General features: G+C 39.0%; 3 protein-coding genes and 2 long non-coding RNA genes across 5 annotated transcripts; 3 read left to right on the top strand and 2 right to left on the bottom strand.

The window, feature by feature from the left end:
• LOC121467880 lies at positions 1-511 on the top strand. The gene is made up of 3 exons (XR_005977897.1): positions 1-147; positions 276-341; positions 409-511. It is a non-coding gene; the product is annotated as an uncharacterized LOC121467880 (long non-coding RNA).
• A 1,774-nt stretch (positions 512-2,285) lies between these two features.
• Positions 2,286-5,705, top strand: LOC121467865. The gene is made up of 3 exons (XR_005977887.1): positions 2,286-2,541; positions 5,393-5,534; positions 5,600-5,705. It is a non-coding gene; the product is annotated as an uncharacterized LOC121467865 (long non-coding RNA).
• Positions 4,106-5,824, bottom strand: LOC108138058. The gene is made up of 4 exons (XM_017260034.2): positions 5,575-5,824; positions 5,428-5,518; positions 5,263-5,355; positions 4,106-4,950 (listed from the first exon to the last, which is right to left on the bottom strand). The coding sequence occupies exons 1-4, from the start codon at positions 5,743-5,745 to the stop codon at positions 4,736-4,738; spliced, it is 570 nt and encodes a 189-aa protein (XP_017115523.1). The 5' UTR covers positions 5,746-5,824; the 3' UTR covers positions 4,106-4,735.
• Positions 5,825-6,236: 412 nt separating this feature from the next.
• Positions 6,237-6,567, top strand: LOC121467872. Its single transcript, XM_041710472.1, has one exon. It carries the CDS (start codon positions 6,281-6,283, stop codon positions 6,449-6,451), a length of 171 nt encoding a protein of 56 aa, XP_041566406.1. The 5' UTR covers positions 6,237-6,280; the 3' UTR covers positions 6,452-6,567.
• Positions 6,568-12,217: 5,650 nt separating this feature from the next.
• On the bottom strand, positions 12,218-15,205 carry LOC108138294 (tetratricopeptide repeat protein 30 homolog). Its single transcript, XM_017260450.2, has 5 exons — positions 15,085-15,205; positions 14,848-15,026; positions 13,622-14,623; positions 13,164-13,374; positions 12,218-12,782 (listed from the first exon to the last, which is right to left on the bottom strand). Exons 1-5 carry the CDS (start codon positions 15,142-15,144, stop codon positions 12,267-12,269), a joined length of 1,968 nt encoding a protein of 655 aa, XP_017115939.1. The 5' UTR covers positions 15,145-15,205; the 3' UTR covers positions 12,218-12,266.
• Between the last annotated feature and the right edge of the window lie 654 nt (positions 15,206-15,859).

Raw genomic sequence — 15,859 nt, 5'->3', positions numbered from 1 at the left:
TCTAAGTTTCCGATTCGGTTTCGATTTCCCTTTGAAAGCTCTGCTTTTTGTAACGCTTTGCTTATCATCGAAGCTGTTGCTTCTGTTGCTTCGACACAAGCAGATGGGCAAAGAAAAAAGAGGCTTAGGCTCGGTGGCTGTCTTTTGGTTTGTGTGCCTCTTGCTTGCCTCATTTGAACCCGACGAACCTTGTTCTATTTCCTTTTACTTTTTTCCATACACTTAATTTTTAAACATTTTCTTTGAATTGTTTTTATTTGTTTTTTTTTTTGCAGTTGTTGCTGCTGTTTGTGCGTGACATATTTGTGTGAGCATTTGACTCTCCTCTTTGCTCGTTTGGGGTAACTATTTGTTTGCCTCCGAGCTTGACTCGGATTTGTTGTCTGGCACTCTATTTTTCCATTTCAGGGTATGGAAAATTGCCTATCAAGAGTGGAAGAGGGTGCTTTGGGCTTATCATTCTTAAGGATCGATGAGGTAGGCATACAAATGGAGTAGGTTTACTCTGCAAATGAGGAATAAGATTAAAGAGTGTTGTATGAATTGTAATAAATAAATTGCCAGAAGACCAATATATATATAAATTAATATTTTATTTATTTTACTTGAGCAAAATGGCAAAACAATGTATATTCTATACAACTAGTTATGTAATTGAAAATAAATTTTGATTTAGAAGCGCATAACATTTATAATTATCGCCCCCGAAAGCCACGTTAAGTGCAGAGCCTTTTACTTTACTTTTTACTTTACCTTACTCATTTAATTAGCTGACACAATTATAAATTATATTAAAATAAAAATAAAACTTATTTACGGACTCCCTTAAGAGTATATAAATGTCGGTTCTCATAACACTGTCATAAATTCATAGTCTTTAGGCTCCTCGTACTGGCAAAGGGAGGGAGACACTGGATGAAGGAACAAAATCATCACTCATCGCTGCTTGCACTGATTCCGCAGCTGCTGCTGCTGCTGCTGCTGCTGTTGTTGCATCCGAGAAAATCCCCCAATGAATAGCAAGTTGCAAACTGCATTTGAATTGCAAACCCGGGTCCCCTCTGTCCCTTCTGCCCCATTCAGCCGAGCAGCACCAACCGACATTAGTTTAGCATATGGTTTACATAACTGAGAGTCGGGAGCAGCGGCTGGGAATACGACTGTTTCCCAAAGCCAAACTGAATCCTCGGCTTATGCTGCACTTCTAACTGTCTAAACTTTCGGTTTTTTATTTAGCTATTCAGAAAGTACACAGAAATTATTGTTTTGGATATTATATTATAACGGGAATGCTTTTAGTTAAATATTTCACGAAGTTTTTATTAACCTTACGAATTGTGAAATCAAAACCATAATAGCTTCAATATTTTTAAACCTATACGCATATAAATCAAAATTAAGATGCCATGGTATATAAACTTCAACTTGCCTAAGTTTGCTTGCATTCTTGTTTTTAAGTAAATTTTAGAAATGTAGTAAATGGTAATAGTAATTGATATTCACAACAATGAAATTATTTCAGTGTAGCACTTCCTGTTTGTCCTATCGCTAATCCACACTACATCTTTTGGATCGGAATTCTAGTTTCGTTGCTGCTTCGACGGAATCAAAGATTGAACGACTCGAGGGTCCACGAAATGTACGCAGCTCAACAACAAAATTTATTGAAATGGCAAAAGGAAGACCTTGATCTTTAGATTATCACATCAATAAATGGTTTTCGTGTTTTTTTCTTATTATTTTTTTTTGTCGCAGTCGTTTTGCTGTCGCTGATCTTTTGGCGGCGTCTTCAGCATCTCGTCTTCATCTTCTTGTTGTTCTTGTTCTTTGACGTGAAAGAAACGAAAACGAAACCGAAATCGAAATGAAACGGAAACTGGTGAAACCAGTCGAACAGCAGTGAAAAAAACATCTAAAAACCAAACCCACTGAACTTACCAAGCCGAAAAGAACTTCTTCGGCTAATTAAGAGTTTTGGTAAGCGCCAGCTAACTCGTATTCGTTTGTATGTTTGTATGTAACATATGTATATCTCGATATCCAAGATCTCGGGCCATTAATTTAAATGCAACTCTATTAAGAGAGTCTTTCTGAGTGAAGTCACAGTCGCCCCGTCTCGACTTGTAGATTGCTTCTCGCAAATGTGTTTCACAAATGACGCTTACGTGATTACATAAACCCCATAAAAAGTGATTTGAACTTGAAATCGCTAAATGCTCCATGCAATTGAAACAAATACATGGCAACAGAAACAAAAACAAAAAACGGCGCTTGTTAAAAAAAAGACTACAGAAAATCACTGAAATCTGTGGAAATAAAAACGTACTAGCCATAAAATTGTTACAATGGCAACGGACAGGCATTGGCTAAAACAACGGCAACAACAGCCAGTTTGCCCGTAGATCAAATTGAATAACTGCTTTAGCTTTCAGCTACAGCAGCACCAGCAACAACAGCAACAACAGCATTCAACTATATAACAAGAAGATCAACAAAAGCAGGCAAAGTCGAGAAGAGCGCATCAATTAGGCTTATAACCATGTATGTATATGCACATGTATAAACCCCTCTCTATATAATATATAGTATAACATTCGTGTTCTTGGCGACGTCGCTGTTGTCAGTGCAATTGCTGAACTGCCCTCTGTTAAAATGACAATTGCTGCTGTCGTAACAGATGTGGCTGCTGCTGTTTTTGCCGAACTACTGATGTTCTTTTTCTACTGGTGTTTTGGGCTTTGCACTTGCAAATTTTGCTATTTGTCCGTCTGACATTGATTTTCCTACAGACTTAGGCCCTGATGTTGCTGCTGTGACTGTTGGTGTTGCTACTTAGTCAGTGTTGGCAATAGTACTAGTCTTTTGGATCTAGGTAAGGTACAAGATTGCGAAAATAAGTATTTAGTCCAGTTGAAAGACACACAATTTTTCAAGTAATAAAGTAAGAAAAAAAGTACAAAAAGGTGAAAATTAACACATATTTTTGATTTGATTGTTTTTTTTTTTGGTATTATACCAAATATTCAATTATTGCAGTACTTTTTTAGTTACTCATTATTGAAGCAGTAAGCAACACTTTTAATGTAAATACCAAATCGGAATAAATTAAGAAAATTTTGTAATAGACACAACTTATTACTCACCTGGCCAAGTGTAAGATGTAATTGCAAGAGATTTTCTATCCGGCAATCTGATAACGAGCTAATGTCAGTCTCGATTCTGACTCACAGGCAGAGAAATTCTTGGCTAAGACAAATACGATAACATTGTCAATCTAGATTCCTATCTCGAAAGCGTGCACTTCACATTTGCAAACTAACTACAATGATTTCGTTTTGGAAATGGCAAAACTCATGCAACACGTTCTGCAATTCGACGTTCATTTATGAACCAAACAAATTAACTATAAAAGCCTTACAGCAATTCAAATTCGCTTTCAATGGCAAACAAACAAAATGTCACTGTCGGATAACTCAGTCGAGGAAGCCGCTTAGAGCCAAAACAAATTAGCAGCAAATATGGCCAGTCGGCAAGATAGATGCAAATGCAAACTCAAATTCGAAAATTGGATTGTCCGGGTTTTTGGCCGGGGGCCAATTGTTGTAGCCGGAAGCGAAATTCTCATATCCTGCGGACCCGAAATTCGCATGACAATGACAATTATCCCAGGCTAGTGACTATTATGCCAGTCCCATCCAAATACCGGGGGGACACGCCCACTCAATGAGGGATAATTGCGAGTTACGCATACGCCAAGTGCGGCCCAGTATGGGTTTGATTTTATTGCCCAGCGTCTGAGCCCCAGAGCCAAAGCCAATTTGAGCCTGGACCAAGCCTATTGGGAAGGGGAAGCCAAGCAACCGATCGAAAAAAAAAATGGGAAAACGAAAATGGGCAGAGACACACATTTCGGGGACCATAGAAATTTCCAAGTTTCCTTTTTTTTTGGGAGGATGAATCCCCATCGGTAAATTGAATTGAAGCGTCGCCAGAATGGGGAAGGCATCAATTTAATGCCAGGAGGGTGCCTGTTCTCCATATGTGTCTATCAGCATATGCAGAGAAAATATTTTTTTTCATAATGAATATTTGCAACATAAATTTATTTCGAAATTATTATATTTCAGGCGTGCTCTGAATTTCACTTTTACAAATTGCTTGCGCATTAGTTTTCAAAGCTTATACAAGGTAATGAGCTCTTTATACATCAAATTCAATTTTATTTAAAAAAAAAATATGTCTTAACTTTACTTAACTTTAATGTCTGACACAACGAATTGTTGGCAAATAAAAAATATTTATATTTATATTTATTTTGCCAAAAACTTAAAACCAAAAGTGAAAAGTAATTTGAGTTTTTAATATGCTACTTATGTGATAAACAATATTTCACCAGCACTAACTTATGTTAATAAATCAAACATTTGTGATGTGAAAACAATTTTTAAACAAAGGATAAAAAGCCTTTTTGTCTTTTGAGTGTACTTTCGTATTTATATTGGATTTGGGGACAAGGACACGGGAATCAGCACAATTGGGTTTCTTGAAAGACAGGGCCCAATCAGTCGAGTGAAACTGTCGTTGGTAATTGATTTTGGTAGGGCCAGTCCGAACTAATTAAGTTGTATGATTTCCTCTCCATCGCCGCAGCTCCTTCACTCATTTACGTTGTTGTAATAATTAGCGATAGTTATGCAATTATTGGATGCTGTCACCGCCATCGGCATCGGCAGCATCATCGGTGATCCCAAACTTGGTTGATGGGGGCGTTAAATCTTCCCGGTCTGGCCTTTAGGTGGTATTTCAATATGTACCACTCGAAGCAAAAGGCTTCCGCTTTAAGGAACTCGAGTTTTTCGGTGGGAAATGCTATGGACTCCAAGAAAAAAAGGGCCTTGTTTAAGATGTCCACCAATGGAGTACGGGTGCGTGTTAAAATACGCAATTTAACTGAAAAACGAATTATTTTTAATAAGATAATTTTATGCCTATATGTTTAGCAAATAGAGATGCTGATGATGATTTTCCGCTAAATTATTCGATCGTTGTCCGATTTTAACAAAATAAATCCTTAATTCTGAAATAATGTGCCATTATTATGTATCAATACATATTTACCTACTTGTCAAATCCCTTATTTCTAGATTTTTATATTTTTCGAAACCTCGACCCGTTCACTTTTCAACGAATAAAATATATACCCTTTTACACTACGATTAACTGGTACTATTAATGTCTAAGTCACTGACAAATTTTACTTACCATTGTACATCATGGTCATGTCATTGTAATTGCATGCGTAGGTAATAACAATGCTATTATAGTCCGTATACAAGATGTTTTTGTTAAAATATGCTTTAAAAAAAGTTTTAAAATAATTAAATATTTTCAGCCTATATATGGATATTAAGGATGTCCAGGACTCACGATTGTTTTGAACATTGTAAGACGCACAGCGTCGCTGATAGACGGGCAAATCCAAAGGAGTAGTAGCGTATGCAAACCAAACTCCTAATAACTAAATCAAAACGCAAGTTAGTGCTTATTTTCTTGAGGCCTTTCATTATTTCTTACTTTGGTTTTGTCTACATTCTTTAAGGTCTTCACTACGGGGCACTTTTTAACTTCAAATGATGTCAGCAAAGGCTTTACCGTAGCCCTGCGAAAACGCCAAGCTTTCGCTACATTAGTAAAACATATAATAAGTGAAACAGTCACTAATAAGCTTAAATAGATCAAGCGCATTACTACAATTTTTGTTAAAAGTCAATACTTGAAAAAACCCTACGATCCGGACCATTTGTGATGGTTCTAAGATCTCTACTAAAGAATCGTGGCTAATAAATAAAGGCTCGCTAATGAATTCGTTGCGGGTTTTAAAACGAACGCTTTTGATTATTGTCAAAGTTTACGTGCTGCATTCCTCCAAAGTTTCGCTTCTGTTTGCTGAATGTATTCGACTTTTGTTGAGTATTGTTATATGCGAGAGAATTGCATACCGAATTGTTGTTTTTGCTTCTTGTTACATGTACATATTCCATCACGGAAACGTCCAGCGGAATGGGAATCGGAATCGGAAACGGGGCACGGACATTCGCAATTGCACTTTGCCGTTGTCTGTCGATATTAAACAGGTCGGTGCAATTTCTGTAACAGCTATTTTCATCTGCATCGACTGTTGCTGCTGATGCGGTTATGTCATCGCTATTTGGTTCAGTGATTCGACACGGTTCAAACTTGTCTGGGTCTCGAGTTGTAAATAATTAGTTTAGTCGCCAGAATGATTCCATCTCTGCCTCTTGTCTCCAGTTGGTTAGCCATCCTGCTGATCTTGATGGAGCTGATTGAGGTATGGTCTAATTGCTGCGCCTGTCCATCTCGTCGCTGCAAAATCCCGCAGTGGCCGTGCTGCGACAAAAAGACCAAATGGTGGAATACATTTTTCGGTTAAGAAATGGTTCTATGGAAAATATTTTTTAAAAATTGTAAAAGTCTGGTTTTATCTAAGACACGCGCAGTTTGTTTTTTAAGACAACTAGTATGTTAATAAAAACATTAATTAATTAATTTTTTGGTGAGTCCGATTATTAAAGTCATTTTACCTATCATATTTTTCAATGTCAAAAGCTCCAAAACTTCTACAACTCTTTTTAATTATGGAAGCTTCACTCTTCGGTGCATTAAACAGCATAAATTATATATTTTCAATTAAAATCTGTTCAGATTGGTCGCCTCCTGCCGCTGATTTTTGCGCTTCTGGATGGGGATTTTATTTTTGGTCTATTTTGCGCAACAATTATGTGAACCCATGAACTTTGGCCCATGTTTTTCCACCCTCCCTTCCTCTTAACTTGACTGCATACCAACGTCAAATGATTTATTCAATTTGTGCTATGAAGCGTAAACTTTTTGTTTGCTCGTTGGCTGCGGAAGTTCACTGGGTGAATCAATCGCGAGAGTTGTGAATCCTCTTTGCCCGAGATATAAATAGTTTTTCCACATGACAAACTGATTCGAGCTATGCCGGTTAATAGAGATAGCGAGGACAGAAAGATATAGTAGGTCAGTTATAAATTAAAACTTTTTGGGTTGTTCGGCCGGATAAATTGTACATCATTATTGCACTTTGAGGCTTCATTGGATTTTCCTCTTCTCCAATTTGTTTTTATTTTACGACAGTTGGGCCAAAAAGTTTTTTTTTACAGCGATATTAAGTTAATTACTTTTGCTCGGCCGGGTGTTTATGGAATGCCAGCCTGCAGACTCATAATTTTGAGTATTAAGTTGGACACACCTCTGGACACTCTTCAATGATGTTGTCAAAAAGCGTGAGCTTTCAAAAATTATACTTTATATTTGAATTTTATGATGCATTTTGCACGCCCCTCAATTGAAGGGCGAACGTGCTTGCCACTCGATGATTTCTCCAGCCTTCGATATCGGTGAAAAAATGAGAACTGCGGCATCCGAAGAAGCTAAAACATTGCCGATGACAAAAAGTGAAACCGTATTAAGTCTGGAGTATGGAATTACTTGAGTTATGTCTTTATGCTCCGTTTGAGACTGATCCAGTTCATATGATGATAAGATAAAGTCAATAAATTGTATTACCAAAGGGATAACAGAGAAGGAGATTAATGATATTACACATATATTTTGAAAATTCCATGAATACAATTACTAAGATAATCAATTTTAAACGGAAATACCAAAAAAATATGTTAACTTATGTTTGATTTTAGATAACCAGAAGTAACAGACACAAAACGGTGAATATGTAAATATTGCTTATTCTAATGTTAGTGACCAGAATAATCTATATTTTCGAAACTATATATCTATATATATATTTTAAAACAATCTATAAATTTATAAATATGCGATATAAAAGAAATATGCACTCATTACAGGCTTATTCTGGTTACCTAGCGATTCCTAAGACGTAAACTTAATGCTTAAGTTATCTAGTTTCTGTTTCCAGTTTTTTGGAAAACATTTTCCAAAACTGGCAACGATGCCAGGCAAACATGCGTCTGTCAAAGTATCGCAAAATGTGTTGCTCATATAAATTTCATTTATGCCAGTTAAATTAATTACTGTCAACACATGCGAAGCGGCAGTGCCACTACTACAGCACAACCATCGTCATCGCCAAGAAGAGCAGCCACAGCAAAAACAATTGCCAATCAGCCACAGAAACTAAAGCAGGCCAGGCGTCCAACCAAAAGTCCAAAAAACAACGCAGAAAACTTGGACGGAGAGTGCTGCGAGAGTCAAGCGTGTTGCGAACATAAACACAAAGTCATAAAGTTTTTACACAAAAACATTTAATTTTATTGCATTTTTGGGCAGCAGCCAGAGCCCATACCCCAGAGCCCATACCCCAGACCCCAGTTCCCCAGACCCAATACCCCGAACCAGACGACGTCGTGAACAATGCACAGCACAAAAATTGGGCGTGGGGTGTGCTCCAATGGGCGGGCATGGTCTGCTGGCCAGGCCAACTTAATTTGCCGCAAATCGAGCAAAACTGCAGCAAACAGAAGCGCTCGAAAAAGAAGCGAAGCAAGCACCGCACACAATTTTCGGCAGGACAGGCATAATATTTTTTTAGTTTAAAATGGTCGTGGTGAAGTAGAATAAATGTAGAAAAATGTTAAATGTTAGATCAATTTCACCGAAAATACCTTTTAATAAGCAACATGCGTATTTATTGTAACTTTTTTGAGTAACCTATTGGTCCTTACAACTTTTTTTTCGTGGTTCTTTTGAAGGGTCGTGTGGGTTTTTGGCTTGGGCTTACTATGGTCTAAAATAATGGATATTCCAAATAATTTTAATTGAACATTAAACAAAAAAATATATAATTTTTACTCAAGCATAACTATTTTATAAGTCTGCTTATGACTACGTTTAATTTTGTCCCGTTCAAAACGGGCACAATCATAAAATTCGGTACTTTTGTGTTGCCTAGATGATGTGACCAATGACTTGCTCCGTTGGGATTGTTCCCACAAGACTCGTATAGCAGGCGCGTTTGACGTCAGCAGAACATGCGATCAAAATCACAAACACAATGTCGACATGCATCTGCAGATGTTTAGACAACTTCTTGTCTTGGGACTCGCAACTGAAACCAGAAACCGAAAATCAGTGTTGCGAGTGGGCAACACACTGAAACATGGGCAAGTAAAGTTCTTAGATTTTTTCTTTTTGGATGCTTTTGTTTTTTTCCCTTCTTTTACACTACCTCTTGCGAAAACTGTCCTAGTCAGCCGCAGGGCAAAAATTTGGGTAAATTTGTCGACAAAAGCGGAATAATGGGTCGAAAGAATTCATGGATGAATAAAAAGTGTATTAGACACAGAGACCTAGTTTTTCCGTGGGTACTACATGTCGATTGTTGCAATTTGGAAAATAAGGTAGACAATAAAATATATTGAACGTCTCTGGCCGCTTAACATCAACATTTTTTTATTATTGAGGATGAAACTTATGCGTTTTCTGCGAAGGTGACATAAGCTCTAGTTTTGAGTGCAAATGCTTTTGGTTTGGTTTTAAAACAACCAAGATACCTCTTTCAGATTTCCAGAGGTACCTGTTATTATTTAGTAATACATAGCTAAAAGTGTATGAAAATTTCGACATCAAGCATTTAGCATCGTTCCGTTTTTAAGCCTAGCACGATGGCAACGACAGGTTTGCGTTAAAGAAGTCAGCCAGAACATTTGGAAAAATACATATTTATGTGCTTGTGGGTCCATGTTTGCTGCTTTAAATTGCTTGGAAAATCAGTTTGAGTGACAGGCAAAATTTGGTTGGAGTTGCCCAGCCCCAGCCAAAAAAGCACAACTTAACTTTTGCATTGAAAAGCATATTAACAATCGACGCATGGGTCGGGGGTTTAAAGGGAAAAGCGGGGGTCATGAAGTATTAGGGCAAAGTTGAAATGCACTGACTGAATTGGAATAGGACAGAAAGAGAAGAAGGATTAAGGATAAACAAGAGCGAGTAGGAGGCATCAACAAAAGGCGGCTAACAAGCAACGAACAACAAACTTGTTAAAGTAAAACAAAATGAGCAACACTTGACGGCGACGGAGAAAATATGAGAGAGCTAAAAAAGTCCACCTAAGATTCGTTAATTTATTTTTGTGTAACGACACCGACATACTCTTTGGCAGTTTAATATACATATATATTGGAAATGGTTTACCTGGATATAAACTTTTATAATTCTAGTTCTTAGGTAATTATTATACTTTATTCCCAATAATATTTGGTTTCGTACCTTTAAAAAATAATTATACATTTTTTTTTGCTAGTTTACAATTTATTTTAGCACTTCTAATAATTTCAAATGAAATTAAACAAATTAAAAGTTAGCCCATAACCTTTAGATAAGATCTGAAGTTCTCCCCTTTCCGTCAGGGTATTAAAAAATTCCATCGCAAAAAGGTGTTACTATCTTCCTTTGTAGACCATTGCAGGCGCCATTCTTTATCCCCAAGTCTGTGTATAAAAGTGCGAGTTTTTCGCGTGTTTGTGTGAGGGCGAGAGCTTCTGTCTGTTTGTGTTAATGACAAGTGTTTTCATGTTGTATATAGTATGTTCCTCCACTTTTTTCGTATGCGTCGCGTAATGACAAGGAGGATGTCGATGAGTATAATGACAACATCAATGCTGATGGTGATGGAAATGGGGCGAGGAGCAGGATGATGAAAGGAATGGGGTTGCTGATAGGCTTGCCACAGGACAGAATAGCAGCTTAAAGTGCTTGTTATGGTTTTTTTTGCCATTCTACTAACTCATAGAGAATAGAGGTATCTGTTATTTGAAAAAAATATTTAAAAATAAATAAATTCAAATATATCCTTTGTTGGGGAATAAATTTGAGGTTAAGTATGATTATATCTCTATGAACAAGAAAGTTTCAGTTTAAGTGCTGCACCTACTCCCACAAAGAATACCGTGATCTCAACAAAATTGTATATTTGCAGGTCTTAGGGATTTATTTTTATGCCAGTTAAGAAATCGCCCGTAGATAGACAATATAACTTCTGAAAATAAATGAAAATACAAAGAATCATGTATTCGAGCTATCTTTTTCTATCTTCTGTAAATTTTAAAGCTGTCTGCACGAAACTTTTCCAAAAGTTGTTTTCCTGTTGCAGTTAGTATATAGCGTAACATGTGCAAGAAACACGAAAAAAAATATATCTTTGCTGTTTTTTAATTTTTTTTTAGGTGTTCGAAATAAAGTAATTACGATTTACAGTTTATTAAAATTATATGACTTTATCATATAGCTCAAATGGAAAAAAATTTGAATATTAAGAAAATAAATGAACAAAACTTTAGCTTCTCTATTTCAGAATTACTTTTTTAAATTTGTTCAAATCGAAAATCGGTTTAATACAGCTGGCATAGGAACGCTCAAACAATTGAGTTTCAATGTTCAATGCAAAGAATATATAATTTTTGTAATAGCTGCAAGGGTATATAAGCTTCGGCTTGCCGAATTTATCTTTCTTGTTTTTGCTTTTTTTTTGTTGTCCCATTGATGACGATGATGATGTTGTCGATGAGGCTGTCAATGCGGAATTGAGCTGCGACATAAACACGTTGTCAAATCGAATGCGTGAGTGCTCACGTGCCCGCCGAGCAGAACGGTTTTTGGGGTGGGAAGAAGTGGATAAATGGGGAGGCAGTTCACCCCGGTTAGCACGTGCTCCCCTGGTTCTTTGTCAATAGATTGGCATACAATCCACTTCCTGCCTGTGCTAACCTGCCTGATGAAAATCTGCCATTAATGTGATTTATGACAACAGATTTTTGCTCTTCCACTTGCTATTTATATTTATTATCCACCTGATTTTTCCTATTCACATTGTCATGAGTTCCTTGAAGAATCCCTGCTGTTACAGAGCCAAGCCTAGTTGATCCCGGGGCAATTTTGTATTTGGTTTAGATCTAATCACACTTTGTTAATACATTTTTGAGCAGTGATGATCTTTCTTACTTTTCATACACTACATAATGTGTTACTGTAAAAACAGAATTATAACTTAATAATCAGGTTGTTTGGCAATCAAATCGAATCACCTCTTAACGATGTAAAAATGTCGTGACGATTTCACCTTTAACATATAAAGCTTCTGATATACAATTTTGTGACAAAACAAAAATGATCGACAAAAAGAAATACAATTTTTATAAATATTAGTTCTTTGTTTTGTTTATTTTTTTTTTAACTAATAACCTTACCTAATAGCTATCATATTCGCTTAGCCTAATCATTAGAAGTCGCAACTTCCTGGCCTCCAGTCCGATGGTAAGTGGTTCCTCCGGCACCTGTTCGGTGGCTGCAAAAATGTTGGCCGGCGTAAAGAGGCCGTACGCTTCGCAAAATCGCAGAAAGTTGAGGACCTCCTGCACTGTGGCATACGGCAGGATGATGTTCTGCTTGGCCATGCCGGTTAGGAGCCCCAGGATACATCGCTTCACGTGCAGCCAGGTGTCGGCATACAGTCGGTTCCCCGACCCGCCCTCCAGGGCATGGGCAATGCGGGATAGACCGAACTCGTAGTTGGACTTGGCACAGTACAGAGTGCCCACCACCAGATTGACAATGCACAGGTGGTGGTATTGCTTGCCCAGATTGCCCTTCAGCTCCTCGGCCTTTTCCACTTTGCGCATCAGCTCCTCGGCTTCCTCGTTCTGGAATGTCATGATGTAGGATACGCAAAGGTTGGCCAGCACCGCTGCCGAAACGGACATGATCTGTTTGGGATTGGGATGGAGATTGCAGATTAAAATTGGAAACCACCAGAGATGGTGCAGTCGAGTGTACCGACGCTTAGATACCCGGTATTGTCCAGACAAAATTTTACCTCAATCTACAGGACTTAAGATCCTCAGATGGTGTAAACATACCCTAATTGATCAACTTTGGCTTAATATATGGTTAAAAAACAATTAAATGGACTTAATTAAGTTTCTAAAAATATACCTAAATCAATAAAAATAAATTTTATGTGTCTACTTTCTGGATCTTATTTTAAACACCTGCGCTGCTATATGCAACATAGCCGTGTTGGCTTAAAATACCGAGCATTCAAATTGGAAATATCTGTGCGGATGACTTGAATGGTTTAATCTCACATCATCTGAGTGCTGCCGGACGATGGGTTCATAAAAGGCAGCCGCTTCGTTGTATTTGTCGCCTTGCATGAAGAGCACATGTCCTGCATTCAGCCGCCAAATGGAGTTCTCCGAACAGAACTCCGCACTCGAATGGAATTCCCTTTCGGCTCCCACGAAGTCATCATCGCGCCAGGAAATCCAGGCTCTAGCCATTACAACAGGCAGATAACTATAAAATAAATTTTAATTAAAATAAACAAAAATTTTATTTAACAGAAAAACTTTAATTTAAATTTAATACTACAACAAGAAAGGATGTCAACTTTGGCAAGCCGAAGATGAATTAATTTTAATGTGAACATATTTAAAAAGCAAGAAGTTAAAAATCGTTGTTTTTTTGACAGCTATATGATTTAGTCTTATAAATAAACTCTTCAAAATTAAAATATTGTTGATGTGGTTTAAGGTAAACTTACAGTTCCAGTGCCTGTTCGTAGTCCTTGAGGGCGTCTCTGAGTGCCTGCTGCTCATTGGTGGCCCTCACTTCCTGGACCTTGGCGGCCAAGCTGCGCAACTTGCCGGCCAGACTAGAGGCCAGAGTGCCCAGCTTCTTCTCGGCCAACTCGGCACTGGTTTGTGCGGTTATGAGGGCATCCAGCAGCTCGTACAGATACTGCGACAGATACTTGTAGGTGAGGTCTGTGTGCTCGGCCAAAATATCGGCAGCAGTTTCGTAGAGCTCGTGTTTGCAGCAGATCAATAGAATGTTGGCGAACGTTTCCTTGGGGCAGGAGGGAGCACCCAGCTCGAGAAGGAACGCCAGCTTTCTTAGACCGGCCACCGGACCCTGGACATCGGTCAGGGCCATGTTGTGCAACGTGACCGGATCTAGTTCGCTTTCAGCTCGTGGCGGCAGGTCCAGGAGGGCATCCCTGGCCGCCTCCTCATTGCCGTCCTGAAACTCCAGGGCTGCCTTCAAATTGAGCGCTTGAGTAATGCCCGACATGGCCATGGTGATGGGGTTTCCCACACTCCGGGCACCGATGTCGGGAATATCCACCTGGGCGCCAATTCCCAGCTCCGGATGGTTTCGCATTCCCCTCTCCACAATCTCCGAGGTATAGTCCAGAGCTTGGGCCCGCTGTTTTCTGTGGAAGTGAGCCAGGGCCACATTGTAGGCCACCAGTGGATTAAAGCCACCCACTTGAAGGGCCGCCTGGAATCGCTGCACCGCTGCCTCGTGCTGATCCGCCTGGAAAAGTAGACATCCCTCGTCGTTAAGCGTATCCGCAGTGCCCCCTGCCCGCTGATTGAGCAGGCTCTGCGCCCCAGCAAAGTCCTCGCTGGAGTAGAGAATCGCACTCTGCAGCTGGAGACAGTGCTCCCGGAGCTCATCCTCCTGATCTCCAATTTGCTTAAGCACCCGCAGGGCTTCAGAGAAGATGCCAGCCTGATACAGAGACTGTGCATAGTAGAATCTGAAAAGGATAAGCTGGTTTAGGACTGACGATATTAATGAATGGAGCCAAAGGTAATGCATTTTTTTCTCCAGACCCCATGCGCCGCTGTGAAATTTAAGCCAAATCGGTTATTAATGAAGAATTAAGACCATGTTTTTTCCCTCAGTATATATATTTACAAAATGTTCTTTTGTAAACAAACCCAAAAAGCATGCACAGTTGTTTGGCATTTTTCAACGAACCTGTACTTGGCTTCCTTGGGGGCCAGCTGGCAGAGCTGCTCGTAGCAGGTGGCCGCCTCCTCGTATTTCTGGGCGTGGTAGTAGCAATGTCCCAGGGTCGAGAGCCCCGCCCTCGTGTTGGCCGCCTCACCGATATTGGTTATGCACTCGATCACATCCTCGTAGCGTTTGTCTTTGATCTGCAGGACGACGTCCTTAAGTGTGTATATATTTAATGTGAGATTGTTTTACGGTTACCAGATTGTAAATTGTCCTGGTAACATGTCCCTCTCGCAGAATAATTCCCTGATGCAACATTTTTGCCAAGCACTTTGTTAGTGAATGGAAAATTGACTTGAAAGTCCTTTGTTGTGGTCGCTTGCCGGGATTACCATGGTGACCTTTAGTTGTTTAGCGTCAAGTGTCATGACAACCATTTTGCAGGTAGGCGGCAACAGTTGGTTGTGCTGCATTGAAGCAAGGGTGGTTGGCCAAGTCGCCCTAACATAGTTGAGCTAAAGTTATAAGGTGAAGAGCTACAGGAGTTCCAATTTTGATAACAACTATTTTTATTCATCCCTTAATACCTTTAATACGTTCAATTCAATTTGTTCTCTTGAGGGGAACGCGAGTTTCGATGACAATTTACATAAGCTCTTGGCAACTTTAATATTTTAAGCCAACCGAATGATAGAATGGCAGAAAGTACCGCCTAGATCCGTTTCCTGGCCGAAAACTCCGCCATAAAAACCAATTAAGATAGAGCCAAACGGTCGCAAGTGGCGCAACGAATCCATTTGAAATGTAAATGAGAAAATTGTCTAATTGAAAACTTTGGCGTCTTGATGGCAGGCTCTTGCTGCCCTCACCATCAACTTGACTTGCTGACGGAAGACTTAAAGTGTTAACTGGAAGCTGGCAACCGGAGGCATTAATCCGTGTTGAAGCCTTTCAGGCAGCGAGTTCAAGGAGCACTTTTAATTAGGTTTTCCAAGGAGCAACAGTCTCCTTGTGGAAATCCCACACTGACAAG

This window comes from Drosophila elegans, unplaced genomic scaffold, assembly GCF_018152505.1.
Source record: "Drosophila elegans isolate 14027-0461.03 unplaced genomic scaffold, ASM1815250v1 contig_814, whole genome shotgun sequence".
Classification (NCBI taxonomy): Eukaryota; Metazoa; Arthropoda; class Insecta; order Diptera; family Drosophilidae; genus Drosophila; species Drosophila elegans.
Note: the sequence above shows the minus strand (reverse complement) of the source record. Positions and strands in the feature narration are given on the sequence as shown.